Raw genomic sequence first — 21565 nt, 5'->3', positions numbered from 1 at the left:
CCATTGGTAAGTGCAATTTAAAAAGAATTTGCATCTGCAGGAAATAGTAAATTGGGGCTATGTTTAGGAGTAAGCAGGATGATATACTGTATATAGGTGAGGCTGGGATTATTGAGGTGATTTATTATTATTTTTTTCACATAGCAGACTTCCAGTCCATGGGAGCTCATTGCAGCCACTGTCTTCCTAGTATAAAATACCTGGTAATGTAAAACAATCATTTGCACTGGAAAGAACAGCAAATGGTAATAAAAATGTCTCAGAAGGGGTGTTCAAGTGGCTGCAAGGGGGCTGCAGTTGCGCACCCAGGGGGGTTCCGAGTACCCAGAAACCCCCTCCACTAAAAAATTTTTTTTTTTTTTTTTTTTTTTTTTAAGCTGCATGAGTATTATTAATGGCTGTCTAGCGTTCTCTGCAGCCTGCTGTCTTCCTGGTGGCACTTGTAAGTGCAATAAAAGTTTACTTTATTTTAATTATAGTACATATATATCCATGTGCATACATATTTACACATGTATATACATACATACATATAAACACGCACACACACACATATGATATATATATATACACATGTGTACTGTATGTGTGTGTACATATATATATATATATGTATGCATGTTTAATATGCTATATATATGTGTATATGTATGTGTGTGTATATATATATATATATATATATATATATGTGTAGATATATATATATGTTTATTTTGGTGAGTGCTGAACTTTCTGGTTCTATATTTTTGAGTAGGTGGCCATGGGCTACATGCACCCCACCCCACTAGTGGCGAGTGCGGACACTGCACCCCACTTCTGGGGTGGCGAGTGCTGTGGTTTTCTATTTGTTTGTATATTTTAGGGTTAATCCTTGGTTAACTCATTAACTGTGGCCACAAGCTCTGTGCATGCACCCCTATTATCTTAAACCTGTGTCAGCCGCCTTTCAGTAATTTATCAGCCAGTGTCAGGTGACTAGTGTATCTTTAAAAGCCATGGAGTTCATGGCAGATACACCTTAAACCAAGTAGGCATATTTGCAGTTATATTATGTGTGTGTTACAGTTGCCAGGATAGTGTAGGACCTGCATGAAGGTGGGGGGTACCTTGGCGAGCGGTGTGCAGGGATCCGTGCATTGGCCAATTCACTAACTAAACCCCCATCATTTATTCATTTATTCCTAGATGTTGTGAAGATAAGTGAGTTTATTTTGGTGAGTGCTGAACTTGCTGTTTCTATATTTTTGAGTAGGTGGCCATGGGCTACATGCACCCCACCCCACTAGTGGCGAGTGTGGACACTGCACCCCACTTCTGGGGTGGAGAGTGGGAGAGTGCTGTGGTTTTCTATTTGTTTGTATATATATTCATATATATATATATATATATATATATATATATATGTATGCATGTTTAATATGCTATGTATATGTGTATATGCTATGTATATGTGTATATGTATGTGTGTGTGTGTGTGTATGTATGTATGTATGTATGTATGTATGTATGTGTGTGTATATATATATATATATATATATATATATGTCTGGGCTGGCAATATGATTTCTGTGATTCCAGTCATAATACTGTTTGTCTTGTGATCATGATGTCGGGGAAGGGTCTTTGCAGCATATCATGTCATGAAACCCATATCCCAACTACTACATTAGGGAGGAGATGCATGTGGGTTCCAAGACTGTTTCCTGCTCTCCCAAGAGTCGAGTAGAGAAGGCAAATATGATATGAATTAAATGAATAGCTTCTCTGTGACAAGCAACTTGTGTTTCAATGCTAATGGCCATCATATGAGCCTGCCTCTATAATAGCCAAATCTGAAGGTTTTATTTTTCCCTTTATCCAGCTTCTTATGCTAATACAGTCCTGATTCTTCTAACCCTTATGATGGAGGCCGTGGTTGTCAGTTTCCTTCTCTTCACATTGGAAAGACTTCCTCTTCAGCTTGAAAGTAAGTGTTGAGTGTTTCCTTGTACTAATATAATTGTTAATATTTGAAAATAAATTCCAGGTGTTGCAGGTAAGTACATTATGCAGAGTGTGGTGCAATCAGGTAGCTCCCAACCATACAAGATTCAGCAGAACTGTTTCAAGATTTCTTCAGATGGTGTAAACTGCTTCAAGCCTATGGAGGCATATTCACAAGAATGAGATCTTCCGATGCCTCTTCTGCAGCCTCAGTTAAACAGCAGAAACTGTCTCTGGGAACATGAGGTGTCATTAGAAAAAAACAAAATAGCGGGATATGCTTTGGGAAAATATCTATATGGGGAACATGACCTGGGGAGACAATTTGAAGTATTTTAACAGAACAATGTTTATAAGGGGGAAGGGGGGGGGTTGGGGGGCAGTACACTACAATCAGTGTCGGACTGGGGCATGAAGGGCCCACCGGGGAAATGCAGTAATAGGGGCCCATACTTAAGGGTGTGGCCAGCCTCTACAGAGGCTTGAAATACACAATAGTTCAGTGCAGTGTAATGCACCATATCTACAATGTATAATACAAGTGCACAGTCTGGAACCTGATCCCTAGAGGAAGGAGTAGGCACTCAGGCAGTGGGGCCTACCGGTGGTTTCCCTGGTACCCCTGTGGGCCAGTCCGACCCTGACTACAATCTCCATCATTAAATGTTTATTGATTGCAGTTATAATCTCATACAGTATGTTGGCATTAATTTACAAAACCAACAGAATAACAGCAGACAATGAAAAGCGCATTGGAATGCAGAATATGATACATTGTATTGGGCAGTCAGTTTTGTAAAAAGAAGGACAATTCCAGGGACCAGAAAAAAACAACTCTTTATAATTTGGAATTTAGGGACAGTTGTGCTGCATGCTGTATTGAGACCAGATGTATGAGGACACAACTGTATGGGTGTAGTATGGTATGCCGGCGGTCGGGCTCCCGGCGACCATCATACCGGCGCCGGGAGCCCGACCGCCGGCATACCGATAGTGTGGCGAGCGCAAATGAGCCCCTTGCGGGATCCCGACAGCCGGCATACTGAAAACCACCCCATCTGTATGATGCACTTGTTTAGTTTCCATGGTATCAGGGTTCCATTGCCATGTGACTTGTCTCTGGTATTTGTCTGTGTGTGAAACTCATAACGGAGCCTTAAATGCTTTGATGTTAATATACCAAATGAATGACCTTACCTCTTCATTTCCCCTCCTGTAGTAACGGTGCTGTCCATCTTTAGCATTATTTGTCTCTACGGGTTACTGGCATCGCTGACAAACTGTTTGTTCAACAAAGAGCTAATCCCACTGGGACCTTCAGTGTTCAAGGTAAAGTAATAAATATATACCATTACTAATACAGCTATTTACAGCTAAAAATGGTCTAAAATCTAAAATAAATGATCGAAATCTTCAACTGTATATGGCAAACCATGCTTATATAATAATGACTTTACAGCTTTGTGGAGCTACAAGTACCAGCAACCCTTGTCAGCATACAGTAGCTGGAGGAGCCACATATTAGCTGCTGGTGCTGTACAGTAAATTAGGCTTACACCACAGATATTTTCAATGTGCAGTTGTCACAACACGGTCAATTAACTTGTCACATGCAGTGTATACCGTGTCAGACTGGGGCATGAAGGGCCCACCGGGGGGATGCAATGATTGGGGCCCATACTTAGGGGTGTGGCCAGCCTACAGAGGGGGTGTGGCCAGCCTCCACAGAGGCTTGAAATACACAATAGACTTGTGCAGTGTAATGCAACATATCTACCATGTATAATACAAGTGCACAGTCTGGAACCTGATCCCTAGAGGATTGAGTGGGGCCAGGGGCGGATTGGGAACAAAAAGCGGCCCTGGAAAAATTTGTACTAGTGGCCCCACATGGGCAGCACCAGAGGTGTAAGGTCTAGCCATGGGCCATGGCAGCAGCACCCTCCCCCCAAGACTTTCCAGATAGTGGGCATGTCCAGCATCAAGGGGGAAGTTTAAAAGAAATAAAATTAAATATTAAGGCACATTATATGATACACCTTTAGAATTTAGGAAACTATATAATTTTTTAGAAAGATATATTTTCTTGCTTATTACACCAACCGTATCCCAATCACTATTCACTCAATCTTATATGTCAGCCAAGCAGGCAGTCAGAGCATACACTAGATCATCTGCAATCACAGGCTAAGTGGCAAAGTCATTTTCATATATGCAAATTGTTTGGCATCTTATTCATTATGTCTATAAATAGGACCACATGTCCTCAAACAAAACAGGCCCCACGGGTGCGCCGGCCCACCGGGAATCTTCCCTGTACAACCTATGGACAATCCACCTCTGAGTGGGGCCCCAGGCAGTGGGGCCCAACGGTGGTTTACCCATACCCCTGTGGGACAGTCCGACCCTGAGTGTATATAAGAAACAGTACACATATACAGACTGCTCACTTTTATCTGATCAGACATTATCATCATAAGTGTAATTTGTGATCACTTTAACCACAGAAAGTGGAGCTAGAGAAGGAAGAAGTACCCAGCTCATGTCTCCTTCCTGAGTCTCGTCGTACAAGCGGATTGAGAACGATAGCGACAATACTGGAGAGTGGAGGTGTGTGTGGAATTCCCACAGACACAGTCTATGCGCTGGCTGCTTCCTGCAAACACCCCGAAGCCATCAGTAGGATTTATACTATAAAGGTGAGACTATGCTATATTTATATGGGTCACCCAGGCAGAGCCGGCCATAGGCATAGGCAAACTAGGCAATTGCCTAGGGCATTTGATATGCCTAGGGGCATCAGCAGCTTCTGCTGATTAAAATGATATGCAGCATGCCTATATTCTGTGTGTAGCATTTCATATGCAGATACAGCCACAGTCTCACACAGTATATAGGCATGCCACATATCATTTTAATCAGCAGAAGCTGCTTGTGCATCCTAGCCACATAGCAATGCAAATAATTTTCATTAAAAAAAGGTGTGCCCAACATTAGCATTGAGGCAAGATTTATGAGGACACATCTGTATCCAAGCAGAGGCAGAGGTCACAGTGAAGGTGGCAGTGTGAGTGCTGTGTGCATGTGAGTGGGTTGGTCGTGTAGTAGTGTTTGGAATATGTGTAAGAAGCATTATGTGTGTCATGTAAAAATGCATTAATAATGTGCAACATATGTGTAAGGGGCACTATGTGTGTCATTATGTGTATAGGGGCACTAATAATGTGCAGCAAATGTGTAGGGGGCACTATGTGTGTCATTATGTGTACAAGGGCATTAATAATGTGTGGCATATGTGTAAGGGACATTATGTGTAAAAGGGCATTAATAAAGGTTGTCATAATGTGTAAGGCGCATTATGTTTATAAGGACATTAATAAGGTGTCTCATATGTGTAAGGGGCATTACTGTGTGGAATGTGTATAAATGCATTACTAATGTGTGGCATTATGTGTATAAGGTGCTCTACTATGTGGCGTTGCGTATAGAAAGGGCACTACTGTGTCGTCTAATGTGAATAAAGAGCAATAGGGTGTGGTGTAATGTGAATAAGGAGCAATTCAGTGTGATGTAATGTGAATAAGAGGCTCTACTGTGAGGAGTAACATTTATAAGGTAAAGTGATACTACTGTGGGATCTAATATGAATTATGGACATTATTGCATGATCAAATGTGAATAAAGTTGCAGTACTGTGTGGCGTAATTGGAATTGGGGTTATTGTGTGGCCATGCCCCTTGCCACCAAAAACACACCCCTTTTTGGGCTGTGCGCCAAATGTGCGAACTGTTCCTATTTAAAATGTAGGGTGTACAAACACCAAAATAAGGGCTGCTATGGGTGAGGGGTGATGGTGCTGGGAAAGAGGTGCAAGGTCAGAGGCGGAACCAGCGGTGGTGCAAGGGGGCACCAGCCAAAATCTTGCCTAGGGCATCATATTGGTTAGGGCCGGCTCTGCACCCAGGAATTGGAAAATGTCCCCATGGTAATCAGAGCTGTGACAGGTGCCCATATTCCACATGACCCAGTATATTCAGGCTATACCTCTGATACAAAGCATTCTTCCTACTTGTTGCGATTTTACAGTAATTCCCATAATATGTGTAATAACTGTAAAGTACATTTTACCTGCCAGTGTACAGTTCTGTAGGCAGAGAGATTACCTACACACTGTCAGCATGGGACAGCAAGGAATATAACAGATAAACGCTAAGATTATGGTCAGCTCTTTTATTGTAGAAAATAAATGGAACATACTGTATTAAGGAAAATGAGATGAAATGCCATTATGTTACAGTTGTTAATCTGGGGTTTAGTATGAAATACCTACAATCAAAATTCCCGACGGTCAAAATCCCGACAATGTCAAAATACCAACATTTAAAATACAGACACGGTCAAAATACTGCCATTTAAAATGTCGACGGGTCAAAAAAATCGGCACAAGCGGGTCATTATTTTTGTGTGTATGTCGACATATGTCGGCATCGACACCATATAAGTGTGCTTCGAGCACGGTGCCTCACTGCACTCTGCACACTAATATATTGCCCCTCCAGGTCCACTGGGATGGTAAAGTATGAACAAGTCAGTTTCAATCAAAAAGACATGTTGACATTTTGAATGTCGGTATTTTGACCTTGTCTGTATTTTAAAAGTCGGTATTTTGGCCATGTCGGGATTTTGACCATGTTGGGATTTTGACCATCGGTCAATGGTTGTCAGTATATTGACCGTCGAGATTTTGATTGTAGGTAAATTGACTGCATCCCGTTAATCTGTATTGATTTGTACAAGAAGTTAGTAGAAATGTTATTATGTCTACCCTTGTGCTGCAGGAACGTCCTTCAGAGAAACCCATCTGTATCTGTATTTCTAACTTGGAGCAGCTGCGCGTGTTAAATCCTCCATTCAGTCCTCTCTTGTGGCGGTTCATGGACTCCGTCTATCCCGGAGGGATAAGCTGCATTGTGAAGAAGGGGGAATGGCTAAAAAGATTAGGTAAGTCATGTATGTAGTACACTGCTATACTGCTACATATGCATAGAAAGCATACTAGTATAATCCAATATAATGTCCAGGGAGTGGGACACATTGCTGCAGGTAGGTGCCTCTAATAACCACATGGTACACAACAGGAGGGCATCATGACCCTGGGATTTCAGCATTATATCATCACTGATCATGTTTCTAATGTACTTTCGTTAGTATATTGCAACAAGTATTATTTTCAGGTCTGTCATGAGAAAAGTCAGAATCCTGTACTATATGAGTGAGACCAAGCATTCAGGGTCATGATAATGCCCAATTGGGAACATAAGGCTCCCTCTGCTTACACTGAAAGTGGCATGGTGAATGCCTCTTGGCAGTGCCAGGTCTCTTTCTGTGCCCCCACATCGGGACCCCTGATTATCTTACATTTCAAGAATAAGATGAGATGGTAAGAATTACATCCAATCTGAAATAATCGCATTTGTATTTACACATATTTGAAGTGTAAAGATGTATCAAGAATTTGAGAAGCTACATAAGGATGTTTTCTACAGATGGAGGAAAGTATTAGAACAGTGATCATACACTCAATCTGGAGGGTAGTAGGGTTCCGAGTACTTTAAAGTAGTAGAGAGAGGTCTAATAGCTTCCCAAAACAGGTGGTAATGTCTAGTACAGTAGAGGAATGAAATCATGCCTGGGTTAGGGGCCTATTCATTAGCAACAGATTGACACAATTCCGTAATCCCCCAATCATTGGGTTAGGTAAATGGTGAATTCCAACATGTTGGTTTAACCGATTTGCCAATCCTGACAAACAAATTATAGGGATTGGCAAATCATTTATTTTAACTTGCAGAATTTCCCAGATTCTTGTAATACACGCAGAAAAATTATCAATTGCCCCACATACAGGACAATCAGGGGCGTCGGAATGGGGGGGGGGTAAGGGGGCAGCTCGCTCCCCCCAAAACACCCGCGCTGCTGTACTATAACTTTACACGGCAGGCAGCGCTGAAGCTGCCTACCCCACACAGCCAGATTAAGGAGCGGGCGGGCGGGTGGTTTGCGCTTCCGTCCCCACTGCAGCAGCGGCCGGCTAGCCGCAGGTAGCAGAGAGCACAGCCACAGACGGGACAGCTGAGCGATGGCTCATCTGTCCAATAATGTATGAATGAAGCAGCCTGCCGCTCAGTTATTGGCTGAGCGGGCAGGCTGCAGGGAAGGCAGCGTGTGGATTCTGGAGCCAGGATACAGCGGTGTTTGGGTGCGTGTGCTGCTTGGAGAGCCATAAAAAGAACAATAAAAAGTAAAAGTGAGGCTGACAGTATTATTTACATATAAATGTGTGTATATATATATATATATATATATATATATATATAATTATATGTATATATGAAGATATATATGTGTAAATATATATATATATATATATAAATGTGTGAGAGTATATACAGTATATATATATATATATATATATATATATATATGTACATTGTGTGTGTATATATATATATTTATATATATATATATAGAGAGAGAGAGAGAGAGAGAGAGAGAGAGAGAGAGAGAGATGAATACATATAATATGGATTCAGTATGAAAAGCCAGCGGTCGGGATGCCGGCGATCAGTATACCAATGCCGGCATCCCGATCGCGGCAATGCAGACGGTTGCACAGGACACCCTAACCACCCTCCCATACCCCCTAACCCTTGCTGTCCGCAGCCTAACCCTAACCTCCCCTATTGGTGGCTAACCCTAACCTCTCCCCGATGGTGCCTAAACCTAACCCCCCCTTCCCGCAGCCTATACCCAAACCTCCCCCCATAGTGCATAACCCTAAACCCCCTTATCTGCAGGCTAGCCCTAACCTTCCCTACCCTGCAGCATAACCCTAACCCTCCCCCGGAGTGTGCCTGAACTTAATACCCGCTCCCGCACGCTAAACCTAACCCAGAAGTTCATATTTACCTTCGGGATCCTGGCTGTCGGGATACTGTATTGTCGTCTGGATCCTGATCTCTTTGGGAATCCAGTGTCGGTATTCTTGCGGATTTGACGTTCGCCCAGCCACACCTGGGTTTTTCCTGGCACGTCAGCGTTTTTCTGCACACTCCCTGAAAACGGTCAGTTGCCACCCAGAAACGCTCAATTCATGTCAATCACTCTGCGGTAACCTGTGCGACTGAAATGCATCGCTAGACCCTGTGCAAAACTGCATCGTTCGTTGTGCCCATACGCGATGGGCACAACGAACGCACATACGCATGCACAGAACTGCCGTTTTTTTAGCCTGATCGCTGTGCTGCAAACAAATGCAGCTAGCGATCAACTCGTAATGACCACCACTGTCTGTATGTGTGTATGTGTATGTACATATATATATATATATATATATTTAATCTGCCTGCTCTTTGTTAGGGGCCTTACTGTCTGAAGTGCCCCGGGACCCCATGGCCTTAATCTGACACTGCTTCCCCGTGTGCTCCACCCCCAACCTCGTAAGCGTACAGTGTCTGCGCTCTGCGGAGACGTGCTGCGCGTAACAGCAGAGGTAACAGCAGCATAGCTGCTGGCTGTGGGGAAGGAATAGGGAGAGTAGCACTAAGGAGGAGGCACTCTACCTAGCAGATGTGCATAATGGGCTCTACCCGGCATAATGTGTAACATGTGTAATGGGCTCTATCAGGCGTAATGTGTAACATGTGTAATGGGCTTTACCAGGCGTAATGTGTAACATGTATAATGGGCTCTACCAGGCGTATTGTGTATAGTGGGCTCTACCAGGCATATTGTGTATAGTGGGCTCTACCAGGCGTAATGTGTATAGTGGGCTCTACCAGGCGTATTGTCTATAGTGGACTCTACCAGGCGTATTGTGTAACGTGTAATGGGCTCTACCAGACGTATTGTGTAACATGTGTAATAGGCTCTACCAAGCATAATGTGTAACATGTGTAATGGGCTTTACCAGGCGTAATGTGTAACATGTGCAATGGGCTCTACCAGGTGTAATCTGTATAATGGTCTCTACCAGGCGTAATGTGTAACATGTGTAATGGGCTCTACCAGGTGTAATCTATATAATGGTCTCTACCAGGCGTAATGTGTATAATGGGCTCTACCAGGCGTAATGTGTGTAGTAGGTTCTACCTGGCATAATGTGTATAAGGGGCTCTACCAGGTGTAATGTGTACAAGGGGCAACTCCCAGCTGCTCCATAGAGTTCCATACAGAAGCAAGAGACATAAGGTGCCTAAGGTGGCCAGGAGCTAGGGGCGCCAAACTGAGATTTTATCTTGGCCCCCCAAACCAAAAAATGTTCTGACACCCCTGAGGACAGTATAGTCACACATAGAAACTTATTTATCTATTTACTAAGCTTTGGACAGAAATAAAGTCGACAGAGATAAAGTAGCAGCCAACCAGCTCCTAACTGCCATTTTTTTTCAAACACTGGTAGGTTGGTACTTTATCCCCGTCCACTTCCTCTCTCCAAGGCTTAGTAAATAGACCTCTTATTTACAGATGAAAGAATTAAGATCATGGGTATGGACCAGTGACCTCATAGTCTGGTACCAAAACTCTGCATCACTTATTATAGTCCCATCTCTTTTCCAGATATGTCTGTGTTACATAGTTACATAGTTGTTAAGGTTGAAAAAAGACCATTGTCCATTGTGTATCTCCGTCCTTCCCTCCGTCCCATTACCTATGCATTTATCCTATTAAGCCTCATTTTTCCCTATTTACAGTAATAAATGAATCCGATGTTTTGCATTTAGTTACAAATCATTAAAATGCTGGTTGTCCCATCCTGAGAGAGCAGAGACAGAATACACATTCTCAGTAATAGAACAGTGATATCTCACATTAGTACTGAGATGGGGTTGATGGTAGAAGTTTTGCTAATGTAGCCAGTAACTGGAATGGAACAATCCTTACACATGACGTCTGTGCTTTATACTAGGTGAATGGTAGAACCTTAACAGCGCCGTTACCAGATTTTCTGTGTGTTCTAGGTGTGGGGCCTGCCTATGATTATGTTGGAACCCAAGACTCCATAATGATCAGAGTTCCTGATCACTCTGTCACAGCCCATCTTACTGACATGACAGGACCTTTAGCAATCACCTCAGCCAATCCAAGTGGAGAAAGCGATAGTACTCACCATGACCATGTGATAACGTAAGTGATGTACATTGTTTCCAACTGAGCAAGCCTTTTATAGCAAAATGACACATATGTTTCCTAGTAATAATAATGATAATAATAATAACAATAATAATAATAACAACAATAAAAATAATAATAATAATAATAATAATAATTGAAAAAACTCATTACTCAACTTGGCAACTACCTGCACTTTTCAGACCAGCTCTTTCTAATAATAGCCTCCTGTTACATTTTCTCAGATATTGTAATGTTTAGTTTCCTTTAATGACACAGTTTTTACTTACTACCTGTCATCATCTTAAGCTGGTCATACACCTAAAGATTTATCTGTCAGATCTGGCTGGTTGGAATTGAAATCTGCTAATGGATGAGAGAAACTCTCCTGAACACAATTAAACACAGGAATATTTAGTAACCCTTTAAATGATACATTTTGGTAGAACCTGGGGTGTGGTACGTTAGATAAACTATACTTTGGTCGACAGTGTCTAGGTCGCCCACTATTCGTCAACAGTAAGTAGGTCGACATGGTTTCTAGGTCGACAGGGACTCTAGGTTGACATGTACTAGGTCGACATGAAAAAAGATCAACATGAGTTTTTTACTTTTATTGGTGTTGTTTTCTTCGTAGAGTGGGGGTCATTCTGAGTTGTTCGCTCGCAAGCTGCTTTTAGCAGCTTTGCACACGCTAAGCCGCCGCCTACTGGGAGTGAATCTTAGCTTATCAAAATTGCGAACGAAAGATTAGCAGAATTGCGAATAGACACTTCTTAGCAGTTTCTGAGTAGCTCCAGACTTACTCGGCATCTGCGATCAGTTCAGTCAGTTTCGTTCCTGGTTTGACGTCACAAACACACCCAGCGTTCGCCCACTCCTCCGTTTCTCCAGCCACTCCCGCGTTTTTCCCAGAAACGGTAGCGTTTTTTCACACACACCCATAAAACGGCCAGTTTCCGCCCAGAAACACCCACTTCCTGTCAATCACATTACGATCACCAGAACGAAGAAAAAACCTCGTAATGCCGTGAGTAAAATACCTAACTGCATAGCAAATTTACTTGGCGCAGTCGCAGTGTGGACATTGCGCATGCGCATTAGCGACTAATCGCTCCGTTGCGAGAAAAAAATAACGAGCGAACAACTCGGAATGACCCCCAGTGACTGGGAACCCCAATTAATGCACCGTGTCCCCTCGCTTTGGGTAAGGTGCCTCGCTCCTCTACCACTGCGTTTGGCACAGGTTACCGTTCCCAATTGTAGTCCACGTGGATCGTAAAGTATGAAAAAGTTTTACAAAATGGGGTGGGGGGAGTGAAAAACCCATGTCGACCTTTTGTCATGTCGACCTAGTACATGTCAACCTAGAGTCCCTGTTGACCTAGAAACCATGTCGACCTACTTACTGTCAACCAATAGTGGTTGACCTAGACATTGTCGACCTAGAGACCGGATCCCTGCATTAGAGACTATCATTTGCCTGTGACGTTGCTCATGTGGATGTCTGTTATTACTCATTGGAACTAAGTTTACAGTGACAGTAGTGCCATCTAATATTATGATCTATGTTTTTTATTGTATACATTGATCACAACATTTCTTTGTAAACAATATTTGCAGTTTTCCTTTAGGGATTAACACAAAAAGATACTTGGGGCTACTAACTTGTGAGCAAGCCACGTAAGGCTGCCCATGGGAGAAGCAGCTGGTCCCAAGATCTCCGCCTGCAGCCCTGAGGATTTTGCAGGGTGTGCAATTTATGTATATATATTATATATATATATATGTACTTACTGTATGTACATATAGTCATTTTGAACTTGAGGAGCCTTCACAATGCACGCACTGAGCGCCAAGTGTCTGGTTTTTCCTGTATTGCTCCTCTCTCTGATGTCACATTAGTTTCTTTCTAGGTCACTAAGCCATACAATAGTGAAAGCATGATCCAAATTCCTCCAGTAGTTTTTGTGTGATGCCGGCATGAACAGACACAAAAAATCTGAATTTTTGTTTTGTCTCCATAGTTCATAAACAGTACCTAGTAGTATATGTCTGCGATGCACAGATACAACCCTCACCGTTTTATTACAAGTATAGATAAGAGAGACAATCTGCCATTGTATTCTAGCATGTCTAATGCACTTTCAGTCATTGCTCAATACAGTGCAATGATTACACTATAAATGTCATTTTTTACAGACGCCTGAGCCACAAACTGGATGCGATTCTGTGTGATGGATGTTCCAATGAACTTGTGGGATCAACTGTAGTAATCTGCACCAGAATAGATGAAGGTGAATACTTTTATCTTACACAGACTTCAAATATCTGTAACTCTCTCTGCAAATCTATCACTATTACAGGTTATATTTCTGCATTATAACAATAGACAGACCAGGCAAACAACTTTCATTATTTCAATGCATAAAATCTACCAAATGGAAACAAAATACTCTTCCAAATCTCAGTCTGTCTAATAACTTAGAAATCAGGGTAACATCTAGCGCTAATAAATGTGAGCAGCTTGTATGCAAAATACATTTTGATAGTCGAATGGCAAGCGCTGTTAAGAATAATATGTGTTAGGAGACAAAGAATAATAAATGAACATGAGACATATAAAAGCATAAAACCAATGGCCCTCATTCCGAGTTGATCGCTCGCTAGCTGCTTTTAGCAGCAGTGCAAACGCTAAGCCACCGCCTTCTGGGAGTGTATCTTAGCTTAGCAGAAGTGCGAACGAAAGATTAGCAGAACTGCTCAAAAAAAATGTAATGCGGTTTCAGAGTAGCTCCAAACCTACTCCTACCTTGCGATCACTGCAGACAGTTTGGTTCCTGCTTTGACGTCACAAACACGCCCTGCGTTCAGCCAGCCACTCCCCCCGTTTCTCCAGGCACGCCTGCATTTTCACCTGACACGCCTGCGTTTTTTAGCACACTCCCGGAAAACGCCAAGTTAACACCCAGAAACTCCCCTTTCCTGACAATCACTCACCGATCAGCAGTGCGACTGAAAATCGCAGCTCGACCTTGTGTAAAACGGCATAGTTTTGTGTGAAAGTACTTAGCACGTGCGCACTGCGGCCCATATGCATGCGCAGAATTGCCAATTTTTTGCCTGATCGCCGCGCTGCGAGCGAAAGCAGCTAGCGATCAACTCGGAATGACCCCCAATGATACCCAATATGCTATGTTTGCAGCTCTTTTTTGGCTTATTTGTAGGGATGTATATGAATTTAGTCAATGTCAGCGGATAGTGCAGCTCACGCTGTGACACCAACGCTCCCTAGAAGTATCTTGTACATCGCCTAAATTCATATCCATCCCCACAAATAAGCCAAAAAAGAGCTGCAAACACAGCATATTGTTTTTATGCGTTTATATGTCTCATGTTCATTTATTATTTCTCTGACGTCCTAGTGGATGCTGGGGACTCCGTAAGGACCATGGGGATATAGCGGCTCCGCAGGAGACAGGGCACAATAATAAAAGCTTTAGGATCAGGTGGTGTGCACTGGCTCCTCCCCCTATGACCCTCCTCCAAGCCTCAGTTAGATTTTTGTGCCCGGCCGAGAAGGGTGCAATCTAGGTGGCTCTCCTGAGCTGCTTAGAATAAAAGTTTAAGTTAGGTTTTTTTCTTTCAGTGAGACCTGCTGGCAACAGGCTCACTGCTACGAGGGACTTAGGGGAGAGAAGTAAACTCACCTGCGTGCAGGATGGATTTGCTTCTTAGGCTACTGGACACCATTAGCTCCAGAGGGAGTCGGAACACAGGTCTCACCCTGGGGTTCGTCCCGGAGCCGTGCCGCCGACCCCCCTTGCAGATGCCGAATTTGAAGACGTCCAGAGGTCCAGAAACAGGCGGCAGAAGACTTTCAGTCTTCATAAGGTAGCGCACAGCACTGCAGCTGTGCGCCATTGTTGTCAGCACACTTCACCAACAGTCACCAACTGTCACTGAGGGTGCAGGGCGCTGGGGGGGGCGCCCTGGGCAGCAATGTATAATACCTTTTTATGGCTAAAATACATCACATATAGCCCTTGAGGCTATATGGATGTATTTAACCCCTGCCAGATCTCACAAACTCCGGGAGAAGAGCCCGCCGAAAAGGGGGCTGGGCCTATTCTCCTCAGCACACGGAGCCATTTTCCTGCTCAGCTCTGCTGTGAGGAAGGCTCCCAGGCTCTCCCCTGCACTGCACTACAGAAACAGGGTTAAAACAGAGAGGGGGGGCACTTATTTGGCGATATGATTACATATATAAAAATGCTATAAGGGAAAACACTTGTATAAGGGGTTGTCCCTGTATAATTATAGCGTTTTTGGTGTGTGCTGGCAAACTCTCCCTCTGTCTCCCCAAAGGGCTAGTGGGGTCCTGTCCTCTATCAGAGCATTCCCTGTGTGTGTGCTGTGTGTCGGTACGTGTGTGTCGACATGTAGGAGGACGATGTTGGTGAGGAGGCGGAGCAAATTGCCTGTATTGGTGATGTCACTCTCTAGGGAGTCGACACTGGAATGGATGGCTTATTTAGGAATTACGTGAGTCAACACGCTGCAAGGTCGGTTGACGACATGAGACGGCCGGCAAACAAATTAGTACCTGTCCAGGCGTCTCAGACACCGTCAGGGGCTTGTAAAAACGCCCATTTACCTCAGTCAGTTGACACAGACACGGACACTGACTCCAGTGTCGACGGTGAATAAACAAACGTATTTTCCTTTAGGGCCACACGTTTCATGTTAAGGGCAATGAAGGAGGTGTTACATATTTCTGATACTACAAGTACCACAAATAAGGGTATTAGGGTGTGAATAAACTACTTGTAGTTTTTCCTGAATCAGATAAATTAAATGAAGTGTGTGATGATACGTGGGTTTCCTCCGATAGAAAATTATTGGCGGTATACCCTTTCCCGCCAGAAGTTAGGGCGAGTTGGGAAACACACCTTAGGGTGGATAAGGCGCTCACACGCTTATAAAAACAAGGGGCGTTACCGTCTCCAGATACGGTAGCCCTCAAGGAGCCAGCTGATAGGAAGCTGAAAAATATCCTAAAAGTATATACACACATACTGGTGTTATACTACGACCAGCAATCGCCTCAGCCTGGATGTGCAGCGCTGAGGGGGCTTGGTCGGATTTCCTGACTGAAAATATTGATACCCTTGACAGGGATAAGATTTTATTGACTATAGATGCATTTCTATATATGCGAGATGCGCAGAGGGATATTTGCATTCTGGCATCAAGAGTAAATGTGATGTCCATATCTGCCAGACGAAGACACGACAGTGGTCAGGTGATGCAGATTCCAGACGGCACATGGAAGTATTGCCGTATAAAGGGGCGGTCCATCGGACCTGGTGGCCATGGCAACAGCTGAAAAATCCACCTTTTGTTACCCCAAGTCACATCTCAGCAGAAAAGGACACAGTCTTTTCAGTCTCAGTCCTTTCGTCCCCATAAGGGCAGGCGGGCAAAAGGGCCAGTCATATCTGCCCAGGGGTAGAGGAAAGGGAAGAAGACTGCAGCAGGCAGCCCATTCCCAGGAACAGAAGCCCTCCACAGCTTCTGCCAAGTCCGCAGCATGACGCTGGGGCAGTACAAGCGGACTCAGGTGCGGTAGGGGGTCATCTCAAGAGTTTCAGCACGCAGGGGGCTCACTCACAAGTGGACTCCTGGATCCTACACGTAGTATCCCAGGTGTACATTGGAAATTCGAGACGTCTCCCCCTCACAAGTTCCTGAAGTCTGCTTTACCAACGTCTCCCTCCGACAGGGAGGCAGTATTGGGAACAATTCACAGGCTGTATTCCCAGCAGGTGATAATCAAAGTACCCCTTCTACAACAAGGGAAGGGGTATTATTCCACACTATATTGTGGTACTGAAGCCAGACGGCTCGGTGAGATCTGAAATATTTGAACACTTACATACAAGCGTTCAAATCAAGATGGAGTCACTCAGAGTAGTGATAGCGAACCAGGAAGAAGGGGACGATATGGTGTCACTGGATATCAGGGACGCTTACCTACATGTCAAAATTTGCCTTCTCAACAAGGGTACCTCAGGTTCGTGGTACAGAACTGTCACTATCAGTTCAGACGCTGCCGTTTGGATTGTCCACGGCACCCCGGGTCTTTACCAAGGTAATGGCCGAAATGATGATTCTTCTTAAAAGAAATATGGACGCTTTCCTGATAAAGGCAAGGTCCAGAGAACAGTTGGAGGTCGGAGTAGCACTATCTTAAGTAGTTCTACGACAGCACGAGTGGATTCTAAATATTCCAAAATCGCAGTTTTTTCCGACGACACGTCTACTGTTCCTAGGGATGATTCTGGACACAGTCCAGAAAAGGATGTTTTCTCCCGGAGAAGAAAGCCAGGGAGTTATCCGAGCTAGTCAGGAACCTCCTAAAACCAGGAAAAGTATCAGTGCATCATTGCACAAGGATCCTGTGAAAAATGGCGTTTTCTTACAAAGCGATCCCATTCGGTAGATTTCACGCAAGAACCTTTCCGTGGGATATGCTGGAAAAATGGTCCGGATCGCATCTTCAGATGCATCAGCGGATAACCCTGTCTCCAAGGACAAGGGTGTTTCTTCTGCGGTGGCTGCAGAGTGCTCATCTATGAAAGGGCCGCAGATTCGGCATTCAGGACTGGGTCCTGGTGACCACGGATGCCAGCCTGAGTGGCTGGGGAGCAGTCACACAAGGAAAAAAATTTCCAGAGAGTGTGATCAAGTCTGGAGACTTCTCTCCACATAAATATACTGGAGCTAAGGGCAATTTACAATGCTCTAAGCTTAGCAAGACCTCTGCTTCAAGGTCAGCCGGTATTGATCCAGTGGGACAACATCACGGCAGTCGCCCACGTAAACGGCGGCACAAGAAGCAGGAGGGAAATGGCAGAAACTACAAGGATTCTTCGCTGGGCGAAAAATCATGTGATAACACTCTCAGCAGTGTTCATTCCGGGAGTGGAAAACTGGGAAGCAGACTTCCTCAGCAGGCATGACCTCTACCCGGGAGAGTGGGGACTTCATCGGGAAGTCTTCCACATGATTGTAAACCGTTGGGAAAAACCAAAGGTGGACATGATGGCGTCCCGCCTGAACAAAAAACTAGACAGATATTGCGCCAGGTCAAGGGACCCTCAGGCAATAGCGGTGGACGCTCTGGTAACACTGTGGGTGTACCAGTCAGAGTATGTGTTCCCTCCTATGCCTCTCATACCAAAAGTACTGAGAATCATAAGAGGGAGATGAGTAAGAACGATACTCGTGGTTCCGGATTGGCCAAGAAGGACTTGGTACCCGAAACTTCAAGAGATGTTCACGGAAGACCCGTGGCCTCTACCTTTAAGAAAGGACCTGCTCCAGCAGGGGCCTTGTCTGTTCCAAGACTTACCGCGGCCGCGTTTGACGGCATGGCGGTTGAACGCCGGATCCTGAAAGGGCATTCCAGATGAAGTCATCCCTACCCTGGTCGAAGACAGGAAGGATGTAACCGCAAAACATTTTCACCGCATTTGGTGAAGATATGTTGCGTGGTGTGAGGCCAAGAAGGCCCCTACAGAGGAATTCCAACTGGGTCGTTTCCTACATTTCCTGAAAACAGGACTGTCTATGGGCCTAAAATTAGGGTCCATTAAGGTTCAAATTTCGGCCCTGTCGAATTTCTTCCAGAAAGAACTGGCTTTAGTGCCTGACGTTCAGATGTTTGTAAAAGGGGTACTGCATATACAGCCTCATTTTGTGCCCCAGTGGCACCTTGGGATCTCAATGTTGTTTTGAGTTTCCTAAAGTCACATTGGTTTGAACCACTCACCACTGTGGACTTAAAATATCTCACATGGAAGGTGACGATGCTATTAGCCCTGGCTTCAGCCAGGCGTGTGTCAGAATTGGCGGCTTTATCATATATAAAGCCCTTACTTAATTTTTCATTCTGACAGGGCAGAATTGAGGACTCGTCCTCAATTTCTCCTTAAAGTGTTTTCTGTTTTTCACATGAACCAACCTATTGTGGTACCTGCGGGTACTAGGGACTTGGAGGACTCCAAGTTACTTGACGTTGTCAGGGCCCTGAAAAATATGTTTCCAGGACGGCTGGAGTCAGAAAATCTGACTCGCTGTTTAGCCTGTATGCACCCAACAAGATGGGTGCTCCTGCTTCTAAGCAGACGATTGCTCGCTGGATTTGTAATACAATTCAGTTTACACATTCTGTGGCAGGCCTGCCACAGCCAAAATCTGTAAAAGCCCATTCCAAAAGGAAGGGGGCTCATCTTGGGCGACTGCCCGAGGGGTCTCGGCTTTACAACTTTGCCGAGCAGTTACTTGGTCAGGGGCAAACACGTTTGCTAAATTCTACAAATTTGATACCCTGGCTGAGGAGGACATGGAGTCTCTCATTCGGTGCTGCAGGGTCATCCGCACTCTCCCGCCCGTTTGGGAGCTTTGGTATAATCCCCATGGTCCTTACGGAGTCCCCAGCATCCACTAGGACGTCAGAGAAAATAAGATTTTACTTACCGATAAATCTATTTCTCGTAGTCCGTAGTGGATGCTGGGCGCCCATCCCAAGTGCGGATTGTCTGCAATACTTGTACATAGTTATTGTTACAAAAATCGGGTTATTCTTGTTGTGAGCCATCTTGTCAGAGGCTCCTTCGTTGTTATCATACTGTTAACTGGGTTCAGATCACAGGTTGTACGGTGTAATTGGTGTGGCTGGTATGAGTCTTACCCGGGATTCAATATCCTTCCTTATTATGCACGCTCGTCCGGGCACAGTATCCTAACTGAGGCTTGGAGGAGGGTCATAGGGGGAGGAGCCAGTGCACACCACCTGATCCTAAAGCTTTTATTATTGTGCCCTGTCTCCTGCGGAGCCGCTATATCCCCATGGTCCTTACGGAGTCCCCAGCATCCACTACGGACTACGAGAAATAGATTTATCGGTAAGTAAAATCTTATTTTTTTGTCTTCTAACACATATTGTTAACAGTGCTTGCCATTCAATTAACTGTCTAATAACTTAGATTAGAACATCATCACTCAATTACGTTATGGTATCTGCTAACATATATATTCCTTTCCAGGGACTGTCAGTATATTACGGGAAGGCTGTGTGCCGGCTGCTAGGATTATGCAGCTGTTTGAGCGTGCTAAGAACATGAAGGAAGATGTGCTGTAGTAACATGGAAATAAATGCTGCATTAGTCACCTACCTATTAACTTGAACTACAAGTCCCGCAGGCGGGACTCAAAAATGTTTTACCATGTGTTAATACTGTATGTTTATATATGTGTGAAAACGTTGTGTGCGCACTGTGTATATTGTTACATTGTAAATTGGAAAATGAAGAGTTGTTGTTTTTTAAGCATTTTTACTATTTAAGCTATTTAAGTTACTGTAGCATATGAGACAGTATTATCAGCAGTCTAAAGCTGTTTACACACTATATATGTTTTATCGTCCAATATATTGTCTGACGTGGATCAGAGCGATATAGTGTACACCATGGATAGTGTGTACCCCCAATCCATCGTTCCCAGGTGTCGTTCATTGAATCATCCTATCGGATGTGCTGCACGCCCAATTATGTGATTCCATGGCCGTCACAGTGTCGTTACATGCAGCATCTAGCCATACATTGCACCTCTGTACAGCGGATCATATAGTGTGTACGCTGGTACACTGTTCTACATTGTAGTGCTACATACTGTACTATTAAATAACAAGCATCATAAGATATATTATTTATTATTATTTATTACCAGTTATTTATATGGCACACACATATTCCGCACAGTTTATACTTACCTTAATGTGATTGTTTTAAAATATAATATAAAATGAAACACAACTATAAATTCTGACACCTATTTTAAGTTGAAAAAAATATGTTTTCAGAATTAATTTTTTTGCTCATATTTTGTATGATTTTAAATAAAGTGCAATAATTTATTCTACTTTCCTGGTCTTGCAATGTGAATGATACAAATGACGTAATGCGCTCAAACCTGGGCTGTACTGCAGCTGCTACTGTTTAATCACTAGCTAGGTAGGTAGCATGGACACGAGTGTATGCTTTGTATTCTAACGCACTTGAGAGCTGAGAGTCAGGAACAGAATCTGGCAAATGATATCACACCAAAAAGGTGCAAAGGATGGAAGAAATGTCCTATATAAATCCCACATAATGTGTCCACATACTGGCAGATAAATTATACGTTTTAATGTAAGAAACTAATTTAAAATTAAAAGTTTAATCCATGTGTAACATTTCTTTAGACTCAGTGGCTGTCATATTTTCAATGTTAATTCTTGCTCTATAAAATGCAACATTAGATCTTCTTGCGCCGTATAATACAAAGTTGTATCCAACCAGACAAG

At 43.7% G+C, this 21565-nt stretch overlaps 1 protein-coding gene across 1 annotated transcript; it reads left to right on the top strand.

Moving 5' to 3' along the window:
* The first annotated feature begins 4308 nt into the window (after window positions 1–4308).
* LOC134949746 (threonylcarbamoyl-AMP synthase-like) lies at window positions 4309–21401 on the top strand. The gene is made up of 6 exons (XM_063938492.1): window positions 4309–4374; window positions 4491–4682; window positions 6822–6984; window positions 11004–11169; window positions 13357–13451; window positions 20268–21401. The coding sequence occupies exons 1-6, from the start codon at window positions 4309–4311 to the stop codon at window positions 20360–20362; spliced, it is 777 nt and encodes a 258-aa protein (XP_063794562.1). The 3' UTR covers window positions 20363–21401.
* Window positions 21402–21565: the final 164 nt, after the last annotated feature.

Source organism: Pseudophryne corroboree, chromosome 8, assembly GCF_028390025.1.
Source record: "Pseudophryne corroboree isolate aPseCor3 chromosome 8, aPseCor3.hap2, whole genome shotgun sequence".
NCBI classification, from domain to species: domain Eukaryota; kingdom Metazoa; phylum Chordata; class Amphibia; order Anura; family Myobatrachidae; genus Pseudophryne; species Pseudophryne corroboree.
The sequence above is the reverse complement of the archived record's forward strand: the minus strand, read 5'-3'. Positions and strand labels throughout refer to the sequence as shown.